Genomic DNA, 18,602 nt, shown 5'->3' with positions numbered 1-18,602 from the left:
TAGGAGCCAGTGGTTATTCAGTCACTGTCCTCTGGGAGGGACATGAGGGAAGGCCAGAGCACCCAGATGTCCCAGCTTCTACCTGTCAGGTGGGGCAAAGCGGGAGGCTGTCATTAGGTTCTGACAAAAAGCCATCAGCAGCAGATCCACCACCTGAAAAAAGAATACAGAGGGCAGTACCCATGTACACCCTGGGCCAGACCAGACCACAGTGAGCTCACAAGACTGCAGTGCAAAATGGTACAAGAAATCCCAGTCCCAGCTCTTGTGACAGGGCAGCCAAGTGATGCAACACAATCCCCATCACAAAAAAAAATGTTAATATATTTTTTAAATATTTATTTATTCCCTTTTGTTGCCCTTGTTGTTGTTGTTATTGATGTCATCATTGTTGGATAGGACAGAGAGAAATGGAAGACAGAGAGGGGGAAAGAAAGATACACCTGCAGACCTGCTTCACCGCTTGTGAAGCGACTCCCCTGCAGGTGAGGGGCCAGGGGCTTGAACTGGGATCATTATGCCAGTCCTTTCGCTTTGCGTCACCTGCGCTTAACCGGCTGCACAACTGTCCGGCTCCCCATCACAACATTTTACAGCAAAACTCAGGCCTAGCACACTGTCCTGTCTTGCACCTCTCACAGTAGTCTGAAGAAGGCCACTCATACACAAGGCAGCAGTGCTGAGGGCTGGAGTCCAGCTAGTGCCACACTCACCATCTGTTCCTGTGGCTCCAGTTCTGGGGCAAGGACATTCAGCTCAATTCTGGACACCTCAGTATAGTCACCATCCTTGCTATGGCCCAAAGCAATGTTGAGTCTTTCATAAATCAGAGCCATCTGAGCAGATACAACTGTGAATGGAAAAAACATTAGGCAAACAAGATGAGAGGGTAGAGGTACTGAGGAAGACAATACAGCAATGCACATGCCACCAACATAACCACAGGCACACAGGTCTAGTACCATGGTGGCTCCCCATAGTGGCCTGGCTGCCATCTCAGTCATATTCTGTGTCCACTCTCCACAGGCCTCAGGAGTCCTCACATCCATGTCAGCCAGTGAAAGCCAGTTCTCCCTCTCTGCAGGCGGCAGTGATTAGTCTACTAATGGCATGTTCCAGGGCAGAAAGCTATCCACTGCCCTTTCCAGGGTATATAAAGGAGCTGACATATTTTCTCACTACCATGAAACCCCACATTTGCCTTCTCCATAGGAAACAACTTACTGATACTCCCACACTAACTTTAGAGAGGGACCTCTGCTGGTGCTGGAAACAAGGCTGCTCTGGAGTCACTGGACTCTACCCAACCCAGCAAGGCTGATCCTAGAGCACACAGGTCACACTCCCTCACAGTTCTACAGTTCTGCCTCGGCTCTAGAGAGACCAGGGAGCCCTAACCATGGCCCCACATAGCACTCAGCTCAGGACAGTCCCTGCACACGCTTGTCCTCACCGTCATGCCGAGTGAGGTCTGTCATCAAGGCCCTGAGTTCCTCCAGTGCTGCCCTGAGTGGACCCAGTGGCTCTTCTGATTTTGATCCTGGGGCTGTAACAAAGACGGTAGGTGATTTTCACATTTATGTCAGACATTCACCACCCACTTTTTTTTTCTCATCAGAGCACTGTTCAGCTCTGGCTTATGATGATGCAAGGGATTGAACCTGAGACTCTGAAGCCAGACTCAGGCAGGAGAGTCACTTTGCATAACCATTACACTATCTACCCTGGCCCTACCACTCACTTTTTATATAAAGACAATTCATCTCCCTATGGGGGAGAGGGTTTCATATTAGAAACTGTCATTTATAAATTTATTTATAAGTTTTAGAAATATTTATAGATAAGAAAAACATGCTTCTATGCACACCACTGTCACAAGAGTAGAAACATGTATATAATGAAAAGATACATACATTATTATAGAAGTGAAGCAAGAAACTAAAGTGATAGGGACACAGAATTAGGGATGTGGTTCCTCAAAAGCAGGGGCCTTCAAGCTGAGCCCATTTGACTCTGAGGTCCACGTTATCCTTCAGGGTCCCAGTACTTCCTGTGTGCTTAGCTCTTGACAGATTTAGCAGGACCAAAGCAGACTAGTGGACAAGAGACAAGAGACATCTTGGGAAGGTGGGAGGCCAGCTCATGTAGCTGAGCCATCCCATGAACTTACTTTCTGGTTTCTTGTGTGCAATAACAGAGCAGGTTTGGCAATAGGTGGAGTACAGAGATGGGGGGATTTTATCTGCTCTGCATCAGAAGAAAACATTAAAATCAAATAATGATCCATTGAATCTCAAGGTTACAATCTGAAAAATCATCACAAAACAAATGTGTTCTATGACAAACTTAAGTGAATTACACAGTGTACAGCATGTATGCCCATAGCATGGGCATCTATGGACAGCAAGGAGAGCTGGATGAGGCAGGGCATCTTTCATAATTTTTCTGTCTTCAATTTTTACAAACATAAGTTTTAAATATCCAAAACATTATGCTAAAGATTCTCATGCCAGAGACTCTGAAGTCCGAGATTCAATACCTCATACCATCATAAGTCAGAGCTGTGCAATGCTCCAGTAAAAAAAATAATTAATTAAAAGATATTTAAAACATCTCTCAGTAATGAAGAACATGAACTTTCAGATTCAAAGGTTCACTGTATACTTTTGAAATGAAATGAAATGAAATAATAATTAAGAAATATCAAGAAATTAAATTAGACTCATACTGTAATAGATTGCAAAAAAATTTCAGAACACAGGGAAGACATCATAAATTTTCAAGAGAAAACACAGGTCACAGTAGAGAATCAGACATTCTAAGTTACCCTGTCTCAATAGTAACCCTGAAAGTTACAAATCAATGAGACAAATAAAAGTATAGAAGTTATCTATTTGGGAGTAGCGCAGTGAGTTAAGTGTATGTGGTGCAAAGTGCAAGGACCGGTGTAAGGATCCCGGTTCGAGCCCCTAGCTTCCCACCTGCAGGGGAGTTGCTTCACAGGCGGTGAAACTGGTCTGCAGGTGTTTGTCTTTCTCTTCCCCCTCTCTGTCTTCGCCTCCTCTCCTCTCTCCATTTCTCTCTGTCCTATCCAACAACGAATTGCATCAACAAGGGCAATAATAATAACCACAACGAAGCTACAACAAGGGCAACAAAAGGGGGAAAAAATGGCCTCCAGGAGCGGTGGATTCATGGTGCAGGCACCGAGCCCAGCAATAACCCTGGAGGAAAAATTAAAAAAAAAAAAGAAGTTATCTATTTTAGAACAGAGGTGGCTCAGCACCTCTGTGGAGGAGTAACATGTGTGGTATCCCAAGTTTGCCCCTAGCACTACACTAGTGAGAATGATGAGGTGATTCTCTCTCATTAAGTTAAAAAAAAAAGTGGGGGGGGGCAGTGGTACATCTGGTAGAATCCATACATTACAAGAAGAACCCTAGCTCAAGCCCGTTACCACCTGCAGGAGGAAAGCTTCACAGGTGGTGAAACAGTGATATAGGTCTCTGTCTCTCTCTTTCTATCTCTATCTCCCCCTTCCCTCAACTTCTGTCTCTATCTAAAATAAAGGAAAAGCAACTAGATTACTAGAGAGCATATATACAAAGGTTTAAAAATACCGCTTCCCCAGAGCCCCGCCCCACTAGGGAAGAGAGAGACAGGCTGGGAGTATGGATTGACCTGTCAACACCCATGTTGAGTGGGAAAGCAATTACAGAAGCCAGACCTTCTGTACCCCATAATGACCCTGGGTCCATGCTCCCAGAGGGATAAAGAATAGGAAAGCTATCAGGGAAGGGGATGGGATACGGAGTTCTGGTGGTGGGAATTGTGTGCGAGTTGTACCCCTCTTATCCTATGGTTTTTGTTAGTGTTTCCTTTTTATAAATAAAAATTAAAAAAAAAAAAAACGGACAAGGATCTGTGCAGTAACACACTGAGTTGAGAATACAAATTCCAGTGCATGAGGACCTGGATTGAGCCCTGGATCCCCATCTGCAGGGGGGTCGCTTCATAGGCAGTGAAGCAAGTCTGCAGGTGTGTTTCTCTCCCCCTCTGTCTTCCCCTCCTCTGTCCATTTCTCTCTGTCCTATTCAACAACAACAACAGCAATAAAAATACTAACAACAATAAGGGCAACAAAAATGGGGGAAATGGCCATTCAGTAGCAGTGGATTCATAGTGCAGGCACCAAGCCCCAGCCCTGAAGGCAACAACAACAACCAAAAAAAAAAAAAAAAAGGGAGTCAGGCTGTAGCACAGCAGGTGAAGCACAGGTGGCGCAAAGCACAAGGACCAGCATGAGGATCCTGGTTTGAGCCCCGGCTCCCCACCTGCAGGGGAGTCGCTTCACAAGCGGTAAAGCAGGTCTGCAGGTGTCTATCTTTCTCTCCCCCTCTTTGTCTTCCCCTCCTCTCTCCATTTCTCTCTGTCCTATCCAACAACTACGACAACAATAATAACTACAACAATAAAACAACAAGGGCAACAAAAGGGAATAAATAAATAAATAAAATAAATAAATATTAAAAAAAAATGAAAGGGGGGAGGAAAAATGGCTGTCACTGAGCCCTGGAGGCAATGTTTCCCCAGAATATTACTCTGTGATGCCAGGGTTTGAACCTGGGATCTCATGAAAGAAAAGTTCAATGCTGGGAGTCAGGCTGTAGCGCAGCGGGTTAAGCGCAGGTGGCGCAAAGCACAAGGACCGGCATAAGGATCCCGGTTCGAACCCCAGTTCCCCATCTGCAGGGGAGTCGCTTCACAGGTGGTGAAGCAGGTCTGCAGGTGTCTATCTTTCTCTCCTCCTGTCTTCCCCTCCTCTCTCCATTTCTCTGTCCTATCCAACAACAACAACAACAATAATAACTACAACAATAAAACAACAAGGGCAACAAAAGGGAATAAATAAAAATAAAATAAAATAAAAAAAAGAAAAGTTCAATGCTTTGTCTACTTAGCTACCTCCCAGGCAATTTTAAGAGAGAGCATATGTGCATACACATGTATGTACACATACACACGTGTGTATGTGTGTGTTGTTTATTTATTTAGATAGGACAGAAAAACTGAGAGGGAAAGGAGGCAGAGAAGTAGAGAAAGACAGAAACACCTGCAGTATTGCTTCAACACTCATGAAGCTTTCCTCTTGCAGGTGGGGATAAGGAGCTTGAACCCAGGTCCTGTGCACGGTAACATGTGCACTTAAACAGGTGTGCCACTGCCCAGCCTGTGTTTTTGTTTTGTTACCATCACTGTTCAGCTCTGACTTATGGTGGTAGGCAGTGGTTATTGAACTTCAGATATCAGAATGTCAGGATAACATAAGCACTATGCTATCTTCCAATTTTTTTCTAAAAGCATTTTTATTTATTAAGAGAGAGTGTAAAGAAAGTGAACAAGATTATCATTCTGACATATGTGATGCCAGAGAGCAGCACATGACTGCAAGTTTAGTACATTTTAACTAATTAATTTTGAGCAAGGGTTTTAAAACACACATCATGTTAAAACACAATTCTCTATAAAAGAACTACAATTCTTTGCACTGTCAAAATCCTACTAGAAACAAAATGTTCCTGCATACCTCTTCAGGGCCTCTATGAAGGCCATTCGGGAGTCAGGGACATGTGGAAGCTGTGTAGGGAGAAGATCTGAATGAGAAACCAAATGGGAAGGTGCTTCTTCCCAGGCTGACACATACTAACCGCTCGAGGAGTAAGCAGGGCAGGAAGGAAGTGAGACACATAGTAAGGCCTCCTGAAAATGCTGTAACACAGAAGATCAGGCTCAATACTTGGTGAGACACAGGATATCCAGTCACATTAACAATAAAAACAACCACCCAGTCACTACCTTTTGGAGGGTGATAGCATTGGGCTGCTTTATGTTATGCCTGTGAATCTAAATTACACTTAAAGTCTTCTAGGATGGGGGTAAAACACAGTGGTAAACCATAAGCTTTACATGTATGAGGTCCTGGTTTCTGTCCCTAACACCAATAAATAAGAAAAAAATATTGTTTCTGTTTTTACTGTTCTGTGACATTTCATGCAGAGAGCAGTCAGTGATAGCCAGTCCAAGGCCATTAGGGTTGTTTCCAGATAACTGTGGGCATTCTCTGAGAAGTTGAGCTAAATTTCAGGAACTGATCAGTTCACAGAAGCAGTACCTTAAAAATAGTCATCTATTGGGAGTCGGGCGGTAGCACAATGGGTTAAGTGCAGGTGGCACAAAGTGAAAGAACCAGCATAAGGATCCCGGTTCAAGTCCGCAGCTCCCCACCTGCAGGAGTCGCTTCACAGGCAGTGAAGCAGGTTTGCAGGTATCTATCTTTCTCTCCCCCTGTCTTCCCCTCCTCTCTCCATTTCTCTCTGTCCTATCCAACAATGACATCAATAACAACAACAACAACAACAGTAATTACAATGATAAAACAACAAGGGCAACAAAAAGGGAATGAATAAATAAATATTTTTTAAAAATAGTCATCTATTACACAGAATCCAAGGTGCATTTGTGTCATATCAAATTCAACAAAATCTTGCTGTGATTTCCTGCTCTGACTCTACCCTGGCTACCACTGATGGATTAATCTAAAGACGAAAACAGGAAAAAAAAAAAATCATGGCCATGGAAATAGATTAACTGGTAGAATGCAGTACTTAGATGCCTAATTTTTCCAGTACAGTCCTAGGTGTCATAGGTGCCATAGTAGTAACTCTGGCTCCCCTCCTCCCCAAACACATATAACATTAACACACATGATTTAAACAAGAACATCAATGTATTTTTAAAAGACCTATGAAGCTGGGAGGTGGCACACCTGATAAAAATACACACATTACTAAGCACAAGGACCCTGGTTCAAGCCCCCCAACCCCACCTACAGCAGGGAGGGCAGCTTCACAAGTGTTACAGCAGAGCTGCAGGTATCTCTTCTCTCTCCTCATCACCCCCTTCCCTCTTAATTTCTCCATCTCTATTCACAAACAAAAAAGAGAGAGAGAGAGAAAGAGAAAGAGAAAGGAAGGAAGGGAGGGAAAATAATCACTGGGAGTAGCGGATTTGTTGTGCAGGCACTGAACCACAGTGCTAACACTGGTGGCAATAAATAAATAAATAAATAAATAAATAAGTTAATTAATTAATTAAAGGGGCTGGGTGCTGGCTAACTTGCTAGAGTGTACATTACCACGTGTGAGGACCCAAGTTTGAACCCCTAATTCTCTCCTGCAGAAGGAAGCTTGCAGAGCAGTGGAGCAGAGCTGTAGGTCTCTGTCTCTCTATTTCTCTCTCACCTAACAAAAAGTAAGAAAAAGGCCAGCAGAAACAGTGGAGCCATACAAGCACAGAGCCCCAGAAATAATCCTGGTAGAAAATTATCAGTGAAATATATATATGGGCCAGGGGGTGGTGCTCCTGGTTGAGTACACACATTACAGTGCATACGGACCCAGGTTTGAGCCCCTGGTCCTCACATGCAGGGGGCAAGCTTTGTGAGTGGTGAAGCAGGGCTGCAGGTGTATCTCTTCTTCTCTCTCTCCCACTTCCCTCTCGATTTCTGACAGTCTCTATCAAATAAATAAAAATCACAAATATATATATATATTGCCAACAGGGCAATCAATGAGGTTCAGTGCCTGCAAGACAAATCCACTACTCCCTGTGGTTATATTCTTCCTTCCTTCCTTTTTTTTTTAAATTAATTTTTTTAATGATTTTATTTATTTATTCATAAAAATGATAGGCAGAGAGAGAGGAAGAACCAGACATCACTCTGGTACCTGTGCTACCAGGGACTGAACTTGGGACCTCATGCTTGAGAGTTCAGTGCTTTATCTACTGCACCACCTCCCAGGCCATTTTTTTTTAAATTTTTTTAAAAGAGAGAGAAAACATTAGAGTACCACTTTGGCATATCCAATAGCAGGGATTAAACTCAGGACCTCATGCTTTTAAGTCCAGAACTCTAATTATTGCACCACCTCCCAGGTCAAAAGTTAATCTTGAGGGAAAAAAAAAAAAAATCTTTGCCAAACTGTGAGCCATGCTCACCCCTCTGATAGGCTATTTGGAGTTGGAGCTTCACAGAGGAAATGCTATCACAGCAAAAGCTTGCACCACCAGACTGCAGGATCCAGTGGAAATTTGCCCTGATGCCCGGTACCCCAAACACAAGGTCCAGCCTGTCCTACAGGCTGAAGAAGCAGCAGAACCTTACCTGGCCTCCAAGACAGCAAGGGGGATCTTCCCTGTGTGTTCAAACACTGTGATGGCCTTCTCAACATCCTGAGGTGCTTGGTTTTGGGGCTGGGTCCACACAGAGAGGACAGAGAAAGAACAGAAGATTTAAAAGAAGAGAAAACCAAGTGGAGAAGTTGCAATTTTAGGCTGCAATGATTTTTCTACCATTTCAAAGCAAAGATGACAACACTGCACACAGCAAGGGAGCACTCGTATGAACTCTAAATACTAGTGAAAGCAAGACTAGAGAGGAGAAACTGCTATTTCCTGCCCTCAGAAAGTTCTACCCAGATAGCTACTATCTCTGGGAAGCCTTGAGCAACCTTCCTGTTCTCCTTCTATTTATGGGGGTAGAGGTTCGTTCCAGTCAAAGAATTCCAGGCAAGAAGGAGAACAAAACAAATTTTTAAGATGGAAAAATTATAAAACGGGGGTGGGGATAGATAGCATGATGGTTATGCAAGGGGCTCTCATTCTTGAGGCTCCAAAGTTTCAGGTTCAGTCCCCCACAACACCATAAACCAGATCTGAGCAGTGCTCTAGTAATAATAATAATAATAATAATAATAATAATAATAAGGGGCCGGGCAGTAGCGCAGCGGGTTAAGCACACATGGTGTGAAGCGCAAAGACCAGCATAAAGATCCCAGTTCAAGCCCCTGGCTCCCCACCTGCAGGGGGGTTGCTTCACAAGTGGTGAAGAAAGTCTGCAGATGTCTATCTTTCTCTCCCTGTCTCCCCTCCTCTCTTGATTTCTCTCTGTCCTATCCAACAATGTCAATGGCAACAAGAGCAATAACGATAACAAGGGCTGTAACAACAAGGGCAAAAAGAAAAGGGAAAAAATGCCCTCCAGGAGCAGTGGATTTGTGGTACAGGCACCGAGCCCCAGCAATAACCCTGGAGGCACAAAAGGGTACATAATAATAATAATAATATAATAATAATATACTCAAATTAGCAGCAATAAGTCTTTTTTAATTCCCTTTTGTTGCCCTTGTTGTTTTATTGTTGTAGTTATTATTAATGTTGTCGTTGTTGGATAGGACAGAGAGAAATCAAGAGAGATGGGGAAGACAGAAAGGGGTAGAGAAAGACAGACACCTACAGACCCGCTTCACTGCCTGTGAAGCGACTCCCCTGCAGGTGGGGAGCCGGGGGCTCGAACCGGGATCCTTATGCCAGTCCTTGCACTTTGCGCCACACGTGCTGAACCCACTGTGCTACTGCCCGACTACCAGCAATAAGTCTTAAATGGAAAATACCATTAAACACTTTATTCTCCTAAAATTTCCCCAGCATCTGTTAGTGCTCTCCAGCAACTCATAACTGAAGTAAAAGGGTCTTACACATACTCAGATGTTCCTTGCTCTGAACAGTGTGGAGTCACAGAGCACTCCCCTTCACTGCACCAGACACCCAGGCCCAAGGGGGAGAGGCCCACACACCCAACAGTCACAGGACAGGAGTCCCAGGAGTGTTGGGCACCAGTAGCTTTACCTGTTTGACATCCTCAGTGGAAGACAAATTCTCATAGAGTCCCATAGTCTCCACAGGAACCTGTAAGAAGAGCTGAGTGAGTGGTCCGGGAGGTAGCGCAGTAGCTAAGGCACTGGACTTTCAAGCATGAGGTCCTGAGTTCAATCCCCGGCAGCACATGTACCAGAGTAATGTCTGGTTCTTTCTCTCTCTCCTCCTATCTTTCTCATTAATAAATAAAATCTTTAAAAAAAACTATACATAAATAAAACATTTAAAAAAAAAAAGAGCCGAGTGAGACTGTGCTAGATACTGTGTGATAGGCAGGAAGCAGGCATGCAGGGAGGATAGAACATACCTTGAGGTCGGATAGTCGAGTCTTGGCCAGGGTGATGTAGTCCATAAGGAGGGAGCGGTACTTGCCTGGAACCAATGGTGGGTGGAGGAGGTGCACCTGCAGCAGAGACAGAACAGGGTCACCTCAATCCACACAGTGTTTATTACTTTCTAGGGAGACAACAGTCCATTTCAAAAACCTACACTTGCATTCATAGGAAGGAAGTCCAATAATTAGCCAAAGAGCCTAAGACACAAAAGCTGGAAGTGGACACACACTCCCTGGTCCTGTCACAAAGTAGGACACTTGGCCACTAATCCCCAGCGTTCTTCTCCACTGATGGCAGGTTCTATCACTAAACATAGTAGTGTCCTGGGGAGGCATCCAGGAGACTCAGAATCAAAAGTTCATGACAAGGCATGGAGGGAAGAAAGGAAGAGAGAACATTCTGGGGATGTCAACTTAGTAACAAGTATAAGGCTCAATCCATTACTCGTTTTTTTTGTTGTGTTTTGTTCTGTTTTTGTCTCCAAGGTTATTGTTGGGGCTAGGTGCCTGCACTACAAATCCACTGCTCAGTGGCCATTATTTTTTTCCTTTTGGATAGGACAAACAGAAATTGAAAGGGGACAGGAAGATAGGGAAAAAGAAAGACACCCGCAGACCTGCTTCACTGTTTGTGAAGTGACTCCCCCGGCCCCAGCCCCTGCAGGTGGGAGAGCCAGGATCCTTTTGTGGGTCCTTACCCTTTGTACCATGTATGCTTAACCTGGTACACCACTGCCTGGACCCTCTCAATCCATAATTTGTATATAGTCATGTGAATTATTGGGAATATAGTACCAAAAAAAATCCTTAAAATGGTGAGAATCTGCTTCTACTTGTCCTACAACTTCCCCCACCAACCCACAAAAAAAAAAAAAAAAAAAAAAAAAAAAAGCTGGATTACATTATCTGATTAAAAATGAAAGCTCACAGTAAGGTATATTTTGATATGCCTTATAGGAGATAAGACTGTAGACTGATTACCAAAATGTTAATTTGTGATGTGTAAGTAGCACAGTGGCTAACGCACAGGACTGGCAAGCATAATGTCCTGAGTCCTATCCCTGGCATGCATATAACACAGTGATGCTCTAGACTGATCACTTTTTTTATCAATCAATCAATCAATAAATGTTTTGTACTGTAAATTTTACACTAGAAAGCAGTATGGCAGTTTGGGGTACATCCTCTCCCAGATCCTTTTCTTTCAATATAAAGATATATCACCTTTTGGGGGGGACTACCATGTGACCATGAAGCCAGTAAGTGAATCAGTCTCTCTCTTGTCATACCCAAGCATGTTTTATTTTTAATAAAAGTTTAATTCACCTAGAAAAAAAATAAAGATGTCTCACTTTATTTACTTTTTTTTTTTTTAATTGCCACCAGGTTTTTTGGTGGAACTTGATGTTGTACAACAAACCCACTGCTCCCAGAGAAAATATTTTTTTCCTTTTCTTTTGTTGATCAAGCCAGAGAGAAGTTGAGAGTGAAGGGGGAGATAGATAGGGATAGACACCTATAACACTGCTTCACAACTTGTGAAGCTCCCCCCAGCAGGTGGAGACGGGGGGCTTGAACCTAGGTTCTTAGGCATGTTAACAGTGCAAAATTACATGGCGTTTTCATTCAGATAGAGAGGAAGAGGGGGGGAGAGGGAGATACCACAGTACCAGAGCTTCTTTTTGGTAACATAGCACCTTCCAAGTGATGCCAGAGCTCAAACCTGGGTCATTTGCATGGCAATACAAGTACCCTACCTAGGTGAGCTATCTCTGACTCCAAATGGTTGCTACATAAAAAATAAATAAATAAAAATTAAAAATTATTAATGAGAGAGGAAGGAGAAAAAAAAATAGGGCATTATGCTTGCAGATGCAATCCCAGTCCTATGTATTGGCCAATGTGCCAACTTCCAAGATTGCAAGTATATCACTATTTTTTTTTGTATATGACTTTAAAAAATTTTTTTATTTAAAAAAATTATTTATTGAGACTGGCTAGTGGCACACCTAATCGAGCACCCATGTTACAATGTACAAGGACGAGCAGGGTTCAAGTTTCCAGTCCCTACCTGTAGGGAAATTTCACAAATGGTGAGGCAGTAATACAGGTGTCTTTCTCTCTCCCTCTCCTTTCGACTTCTGTTTCTATCAAATAAATAAATAATACTCTTTGAAAAAAATATTTATTTTGGATAAAAACAGAGAAATTGAGAAGGGAGGGGGAGATGCAGAGGGAAAGCAACAGAAAGACACCTATAGTACAGTTTCACTGCAACAAAATATCCCCCTGTGGGTGGAGACTGGAGGCTTGAACATGTGCCACCCCCTGGGCCCGCAAGTATATCACTTAAAAAAAAAAAAGCAAAGCGCAAGGACCGGCTCAAGGATCCCGGTTTGAGCCCCCGGTTACCCAACTGCGGGGTGGGGGGGGTCGCTTCACAAGCAGTGAAGCAGGTCTGCAGGTATCTATCTTTCTCTCCCCATCTTCTCTCCATTTCTCTCTGTCCTATCCAACAACAACGATATCAATAACAATGACAATAATAACCACAACAACAATAAAAAAAACAAGGTCAACAAAAGGGAAAATAAATAAATAAAACTAAAAAAATAATAAGAAAACTGAGCTCCACAAACACTTCTTGTTCTACAGCATTTTCTTATATTTATTTTTTTGTCTCCAGGGTTATTGCTGGGGCCTGCACTACAAATCCACTGCTCCTGGAAGTTATTTTTTCCCTTTCGTTGTCCTTGTTGTTGTTGTTATTATTATTGTTATTGCTGTCATTGTTGGATAGGACAGAGAGAAATCGAGAGTGGATGGGAAGACAGAAGGGGAGAGAAAGGTAAGACACCTACAGATCTGCTTAATTGCCTGTGAAGCGATCCACCTGCAAGTGGGGAGCTGGGGACTTGAACTGGGATCTTTACTCTGGTCCTTGCACTTCGCACCATATGCACTTAACCCGTTGTGCTACCGCCCAGCCCCTATTTTTTATTTTTTTAACCAGAGCACTGCTCAGCTCAGGCTTATGGTGGTGCTTGGGGACTTAACTTGGGAATTTAGAGCTTCAGGCATGAGAGTCTCTTTGCATAACCAGTATGTTATCTACTCCTGCCCCCTTTGTTCATTTTTTTGTAAAGTACTTCTTTATAGGAGTCGGGCAGTAGCAGCAGGTTAAGTGTACGTGGTGCAAATGCAAGTAACGGCATAAGGATATCGGTTCGAGCCCCTGGCTCCCCCCTGCAGGGGTGTCGATTCACAAGCGGTGAAGCAGGTCTGAAGGTGTCTATCTTTGTCTCCCCCTCTCTGTCTTCCCCTCCTCTCTCCATTTCTCTCTGTCCTATCCAACAACCATGACAACAATAATAACTACAACAATAAAAAAAAACAAGGGAAACAAAAGGGAATAAATAAATATTTTAAAAATACTTCATTACTTCTTTTTTTGGATTTTTCTTTTTTTCTTTATTTCCTTTTGTTGCCCTTGTTGTTTTATTGTTGTAGTTATTATTGATGTTGCTGTTGTTGTTGTTGGATAGGACAGAGAAAAATGGACAGAGGAAGGGAAGACAGAGAGGGGGAGAGATAGACAGATACCTGCAGACCTGCTTCACTGCTTGTGAAGTGACTCCCCTGCAGGTGGGGAGCTGAGGGCTTGAACCAGGATCCTTATGCCAGTCCTTGTGCTTAGCGCCACCTACACTTAACCTGCTGCACTACTGCCCGATTCCCTCTTTATTACTTCTTTTTTTTTTTTTTACTTTTTTACTTTATTACTTCTTAATGAGAGAAAGAAGCAGAGCATCACATTGGCACATGTTATAGTGAGGATAAAATTCATGCTTGAGAATCTAGTACTTTATCCACGGCATCACCTCCTGAGCTTATAGCTTACTTTTTCTGCTTCTCTGGGAGCTGCTTCATCCTTTAGGAAGGCTGTGTGGTGCTTACTTCACAGAGACATTACCACCATCTCTGAGGAATGGACACATGGCTGGTTTCTGAGTATTTCATACCTGTCACTCTTGAGTATCACTAACAACAGCCCTAGTTACAATCAGGGGGTCACTTAGCTGGTGCCTGCTCAGGAAAATCAGTAGCACACGGAGGGTGGATGGATTGGATGTTCCAGGGACGCACCTGCAGGTACCGGGGGGCCTCATAGGGCATGAGGTCAGTCAGGAACTTGAGGAGGAACACCAGTGCTTTCTTGCTACCACTGTGGTAGCTATGATAGTTCCCAAAGTTGTTCTGGAGAGAGATGAACAAGAGGTTTCAAGGTACTTAGCAGTCCATGCAGGGTCTGCAGAGACATCTGCCTCAACAGAAAACTACTATTATCAGAAAGAGAAATACAGAGGCTAGGAAAGTAGCACAGAACTGGAAGCACAGTGTCCCAGGCTGGACACCCAATACTACACATGCCAGAATAATGACGTAGTTCTGTGTCTCCGTAAATACAAAAATAAATCATGAATACAGAAGAATCAGTACAGACAGACATAAAAGGTCATTAGATACTCACATCCAAATACAAGGAGGAGACATCTAATCTATGTTCTCAGACGGGAGCCTGTCTGTGGGCATCATCTACTCAATTAAAACCACTGAAGTTGGAGGAGGTGCAGCAGTACAACTATGGCTTACAGGTACGAGATCCTTGACATTGCATATGCCAGAGTGCTGCCCTAGCCTCTTTCTCTCTCAATCTACTTCTCTTTTTTAGTGAAACAAATTTTTTTTTAAATTTATAAAATGGAAATACTGACAAGACCATAAGAGGGGTACAATTCCAGAACTCCATATCCAATCCCCTCCCTCGATAAATTTCCTATTCTTTATCCCTCTGGGAGTGTGGACCCAGGATCATTATCGGGTACAGGAAATAAATTATTCTTTACTAAACAAGACAAAACAAAACAATGAAGCAGGACCAGGAAGATAAGCTCAGCATTAGAGTACTAATTTGCATGCCTATGGCTCTAGATTCAATCCCCAGAACCGCCACATGCCAGAGATGAGTGGTGCTCTGGTTTCTTCCATAATAATAAACAAGCCTTTTATTGCAATAAATAAATAAAGGCAGCTGGAGTGCTGGGTGGGTGGCTCTGCTTTAAGAGTGCAGGATTTGCACACATGATCCCTGAGCACTTGGCTTTCACAGGCCTCCCAAAAACAGGCCCAGCAGATGAGCCATAGCAAATGATAGGAAAGAGGGCAGAGTACATAAGCTAAGAGCACCCTTCCACACTGAGAAAAAAACTGCCAGCATTCAGTACACACTGCCACAGCAAGTGCACTTGTTCTACCCTTTTCTGACACTCAGTTTCTCATGACAGAGGGGAGGGACAGGCCCTGGATCAGAGAACTGGGAGATAGGCAGCCGCAGGCTGAAAAGTTCACACTACTGTTTGCTGCCTTTGTAGAGCTAGCCATGGAGTGTGTTCTTACAATGCATTTTGTGGTGCACACTTTCATCCATGCATGGTGCATGGTGGAGAGGAGGTGCACCTGCTGGGAACTTACCTTGAACCAGACTGAGTAAGGCAGGAACATAGCAGGACCCTCTAGTGCAGCCTGACGTACAACCAGGAAGGCAATGACCAAGCTGTCTAGGTCACAGTTCTCAAATGCATGGGCCAGTCGACGGGCCACCCAATCTAGGAAAGAGACCAGTCAGGACATGTCGCATGGAAATGAGATGGGCTTATTCTGCTGAGGAGCCATGTTCTTATTAATATAGGGTGAGCATGACTTCTGCCAACTTCAAAGGCAACACAATGCCTTTGAGGCTGTAGGCATCAGTGGTATGTACTAGAGAGAGGCTGGATGAAAGTGTACACCACAAAATGCAAGCACCTCGGGGCAGGTGAGAAAAGAGTTTTATCAGTAATTCCACCATCAGGCTCACCCATAAATGCTGGGGTTTGAGGGATGACAATACACAACTCACACATCTTAGGGTTCCCACACCAGAGCGCACCATGAACCAGCTGCTGGGCCTCTGGCAGACAGACCACCATTGTAGACACACAGGATAGCACATGTGCCCAGTTCACCTCCTGTGTCCCCAGAACTTCCTGTAAAAGGTCAACCAGCTCTTCTGGACTCAGGATCACAAATAGCTGAAACCAAAAAGGCCTTCTTACTTCTCACAGCACAACCCTCATCAGGTAGGAGCCAGACCACCTCTGCCTCCTAATCCTGGAGTGCAAACAATGGACACGTGGCATCTCTACTCTCCACAGTGGTCAGAACTAGCTGGAGGGAAATTTCATTTCAAAAAATGCACTTTTCACAGGTGACAAGTCCAGCCCCCTGGCTGGTACTCTAAATGTGGACAGCTGTGTCCATGGAAAATCTAGACATTTAGACATCGATGACAAAATCTCAGGCCACAGCTATGGGGAGGCATATATCAAGCATGCTTGGGGACAGGGTTAAAACCACTAGGACACTCACCCTGCGGTACAGGCTGGTGAGCAGTGGGTGGGCCTTCACAAAGCTCCAATCTCTTTGCATTTGAATAGCATCTGACACTTTGATCACGAGGAAAAAAAAAAAAAAACATAAAAATGTCCTGTCAGTAACCATGTACAGTTCCACACAGCACTCATCACCAATATTCTGTGCCCACCCCTGAAAGCTTATTTTAAAGCAAAAATGTCAAGAAAACAAACAAAAAATAAATAAAACAAACAAACAAACAAAAAACTCAGCTTGTTTTAATTTAGAATGTTTCAACTATTGAAGTTTCTTGCTAACTCATTTTTTTTTAAGAGTGAGACAGAGTAAGAGACACAAAAAGGAGAGACTCCTTAGCACTGTTCCCCAACTTGTAAAGTTTCCCCTGTGCAGGTACTCTGATGTGATGACCAGGGCTTGAATCCAGGTTTTTTGTTTATGGTAAGCTGTGTGCGCTCTATTAGGTAAGCTATCTCCTTACCTCCTATTAATTCATTTCTGCTACTGAATGTCTGTATCTTTGAACCAGTAATCATTTACTTACTTCATGAGAAAGACAAATGGTAGTACATTGCTCTGGCACAGACAGTACCAAGCATCAAAATCAAAACCAGATCCTTTCGTACCAAGTTCTGTGCTCTCCCTAACAAGTCACCTGTTGGTTAATTCCTTATCACATTTGCTAAAAATACTAGATCATCAATTACATTTAATTTTTCTGCTTTAAAAGTGTAATTTTCAATAATCACAATAAGGATACTGTCGGAAGGATGTGTCCAAGGCAGGTATAAAAGACACCAAGTCCTCTGTAAAGTTCCCAGCATTCCCGTACACCATACATGAGGCATGCTATAGGGACACCACCACACACAGAAGTTTTCTCTGAAGACATGGCGCTCAGTTAATTTCATTAGTCAGAGTCTAAACATGCAGCAGAGTATGGCAGATATCAAGACTTAATACATTAGGAGCCAGATGGTGGTAGACCTGGTACAGCACATATATTACCATGTACAAGAACCTAGATTCAAGTCCTTGATCCCCACCTGCATGGAGGAAGCTTTATGAGTGGTGGAACAGTATAGGTATCTCTCTCTCTTCTTTTTTTTTTAAATAATTTTTTATTAGTGATTTAATAATGATTGACAAGATTATGGTATAAGAGGGGTACAATTCCACACAATTCTCACCACCAGAGCTCTATATCCCCTTCCCTCCATTGGAAGTTTCCCTATTCTTTATCCCTCTGGGAGTATGGACCAGAGATCATTATGGGATGCAGAAGGTGGGAGGTCTGACTTCTGTAATTGCTTCTCTGCTGGACATGGGCATTGATAGGTCGATCCATACCCCCAGCCTATTTTTAACTTTCCCTTGTGGGGTAGGATTCTGGGAAGGTTCTCCTCTTTATTTCTCTGTCACTATCTGAAAAAGGGGGGAAAAGGGAGGAAGAAATGGCTACTAGGAGTAATGGAGTCACCAAGTAGGTAATGAGCCCCAGTAATAACCTTGGTTGGAAAAAGGAAAATAAATAAATAAATAAAAACCTGCACACCACATAAGTAGCATGGGAGATGGTGCAGTGGCTAGAGCTCTAGATTTTTAAGTGTAAGGTCCTGAGTTTAAGCCACAGCATTGCATGTTTCAGAGTGATGTTCTAGTTGTTTTCTCTCCTTTTTCTATTTTATAAATATTATTAAAAAGGGAGGGAAATACCATATAAAAACAAAATACAATACTTACAAAATATGATATATTGTGGTTCGGGAGGTGGTGCAGTGGATAAAGCACTGGACTCTCAAGCATGAGGTCCCAAGTTCAATCCCCAGCAGCATATGTACCAGAGTGATCTGGTTCTTTCTCTCCCTCTCTCTCTCTCTCTCTCCCTCTCTCTCTCTCCTCCTATCTTGCTCATTAATAAATAAATAAAATCTTTTTTAAAAAATAAGTAAGACATGACATATTAAAACAGAACTGTAGCACAATCACGTGCACAATTCAGGCGTGAGCCCAGCCCCTA

The 18,602-nt window shown here is 43.2% G+C and overlaps 1 protein-coding gene across 4 annotated transcripts in view; it reads right to left on the bottom strand.

Moving 5' to 3' along the window:
• The window catches only part of FANCA (FA complementation group A), a 72,008-nt gene that overhangs the window by 29,759 nt on the left and 23,647 nt on the right, over positions 1 to 18,602 (bottom strand). For 3 of the 4 annotated variants that reach the window (XM_060184974.1, XM_060184971.1, XM_060184973.1), the window contains exons 12-24: positions 16,580 to 16,656; positions 16,071 to 16,242; positions 15,644 to 15,777; positions 14,258 to 14,368; positions 10,085 to 10,180; positions 9,748 to 9,807; positions 8,225 to 8,313; positions 5,709 to 5,769; positions 5,588 to 5,637; positions 2,171 to 2,247; positions 1,454 to 1,546; positions 714 to 850; positions 83 to 153 (exon numbers count right to left, since the gene is read on the bottom strand). In XM_060184974.1, the coding sequence (XP_060040957.1) occupies positions 83 to 153; positions 714 to 850; positions 1,454 to 1,546; positions 2,171 to 2,247; positions 5,588 to 5,637; positions 5,709 to 5,769; positions 8,225 to 8,313; positions 9,748 to 9,807; positions 10,085 to 10,180; positions 14,258 to 14,368; positions 15,644 to 15,777; positions 16,071 to 16,242; positions 16,580 to 16,656 (1,228 nt within the window). The remainder of the gene's footprint in view (positions 1 to 82; positions 154 to 713; positions 851 to 1,453; positions 1,547 to 2,170; positions 2,248 to 5,587; positions 5,638 to 5,708; positions 5,770 to 8,224; positions 8,314 to 9,747; positions 9,808 to 10,084; positions 10,181 to 14,257; positions 14,369 to 15,643; positions 15,778 to 16,070; positions 16,243 to 16,579; positions 16,657 to 18,602) is intronic. The other variant, XM_060184972.1, reaches the window with a different exon arrangement.

Source organism: Erinaceus europaeus, chromosome 2, assembly GCF_950295315.1.
Source record: "Erinaceus europaeus chromosome 2, mEriEur2.1, whole genome shotgun sequence".
In the NCBI taxonomy this organism is placed as follows: Eukaryota; Metazoa; Chordata; class Mammalia; order Eulipotyphla; family Erinaceidae; genus Erinaceus; species Erinaceus europaeus.
Note: the sequence above shows the minus strand (reverse complement) of the source record. Positions and strands in the feature narration are given on the sequence as shown.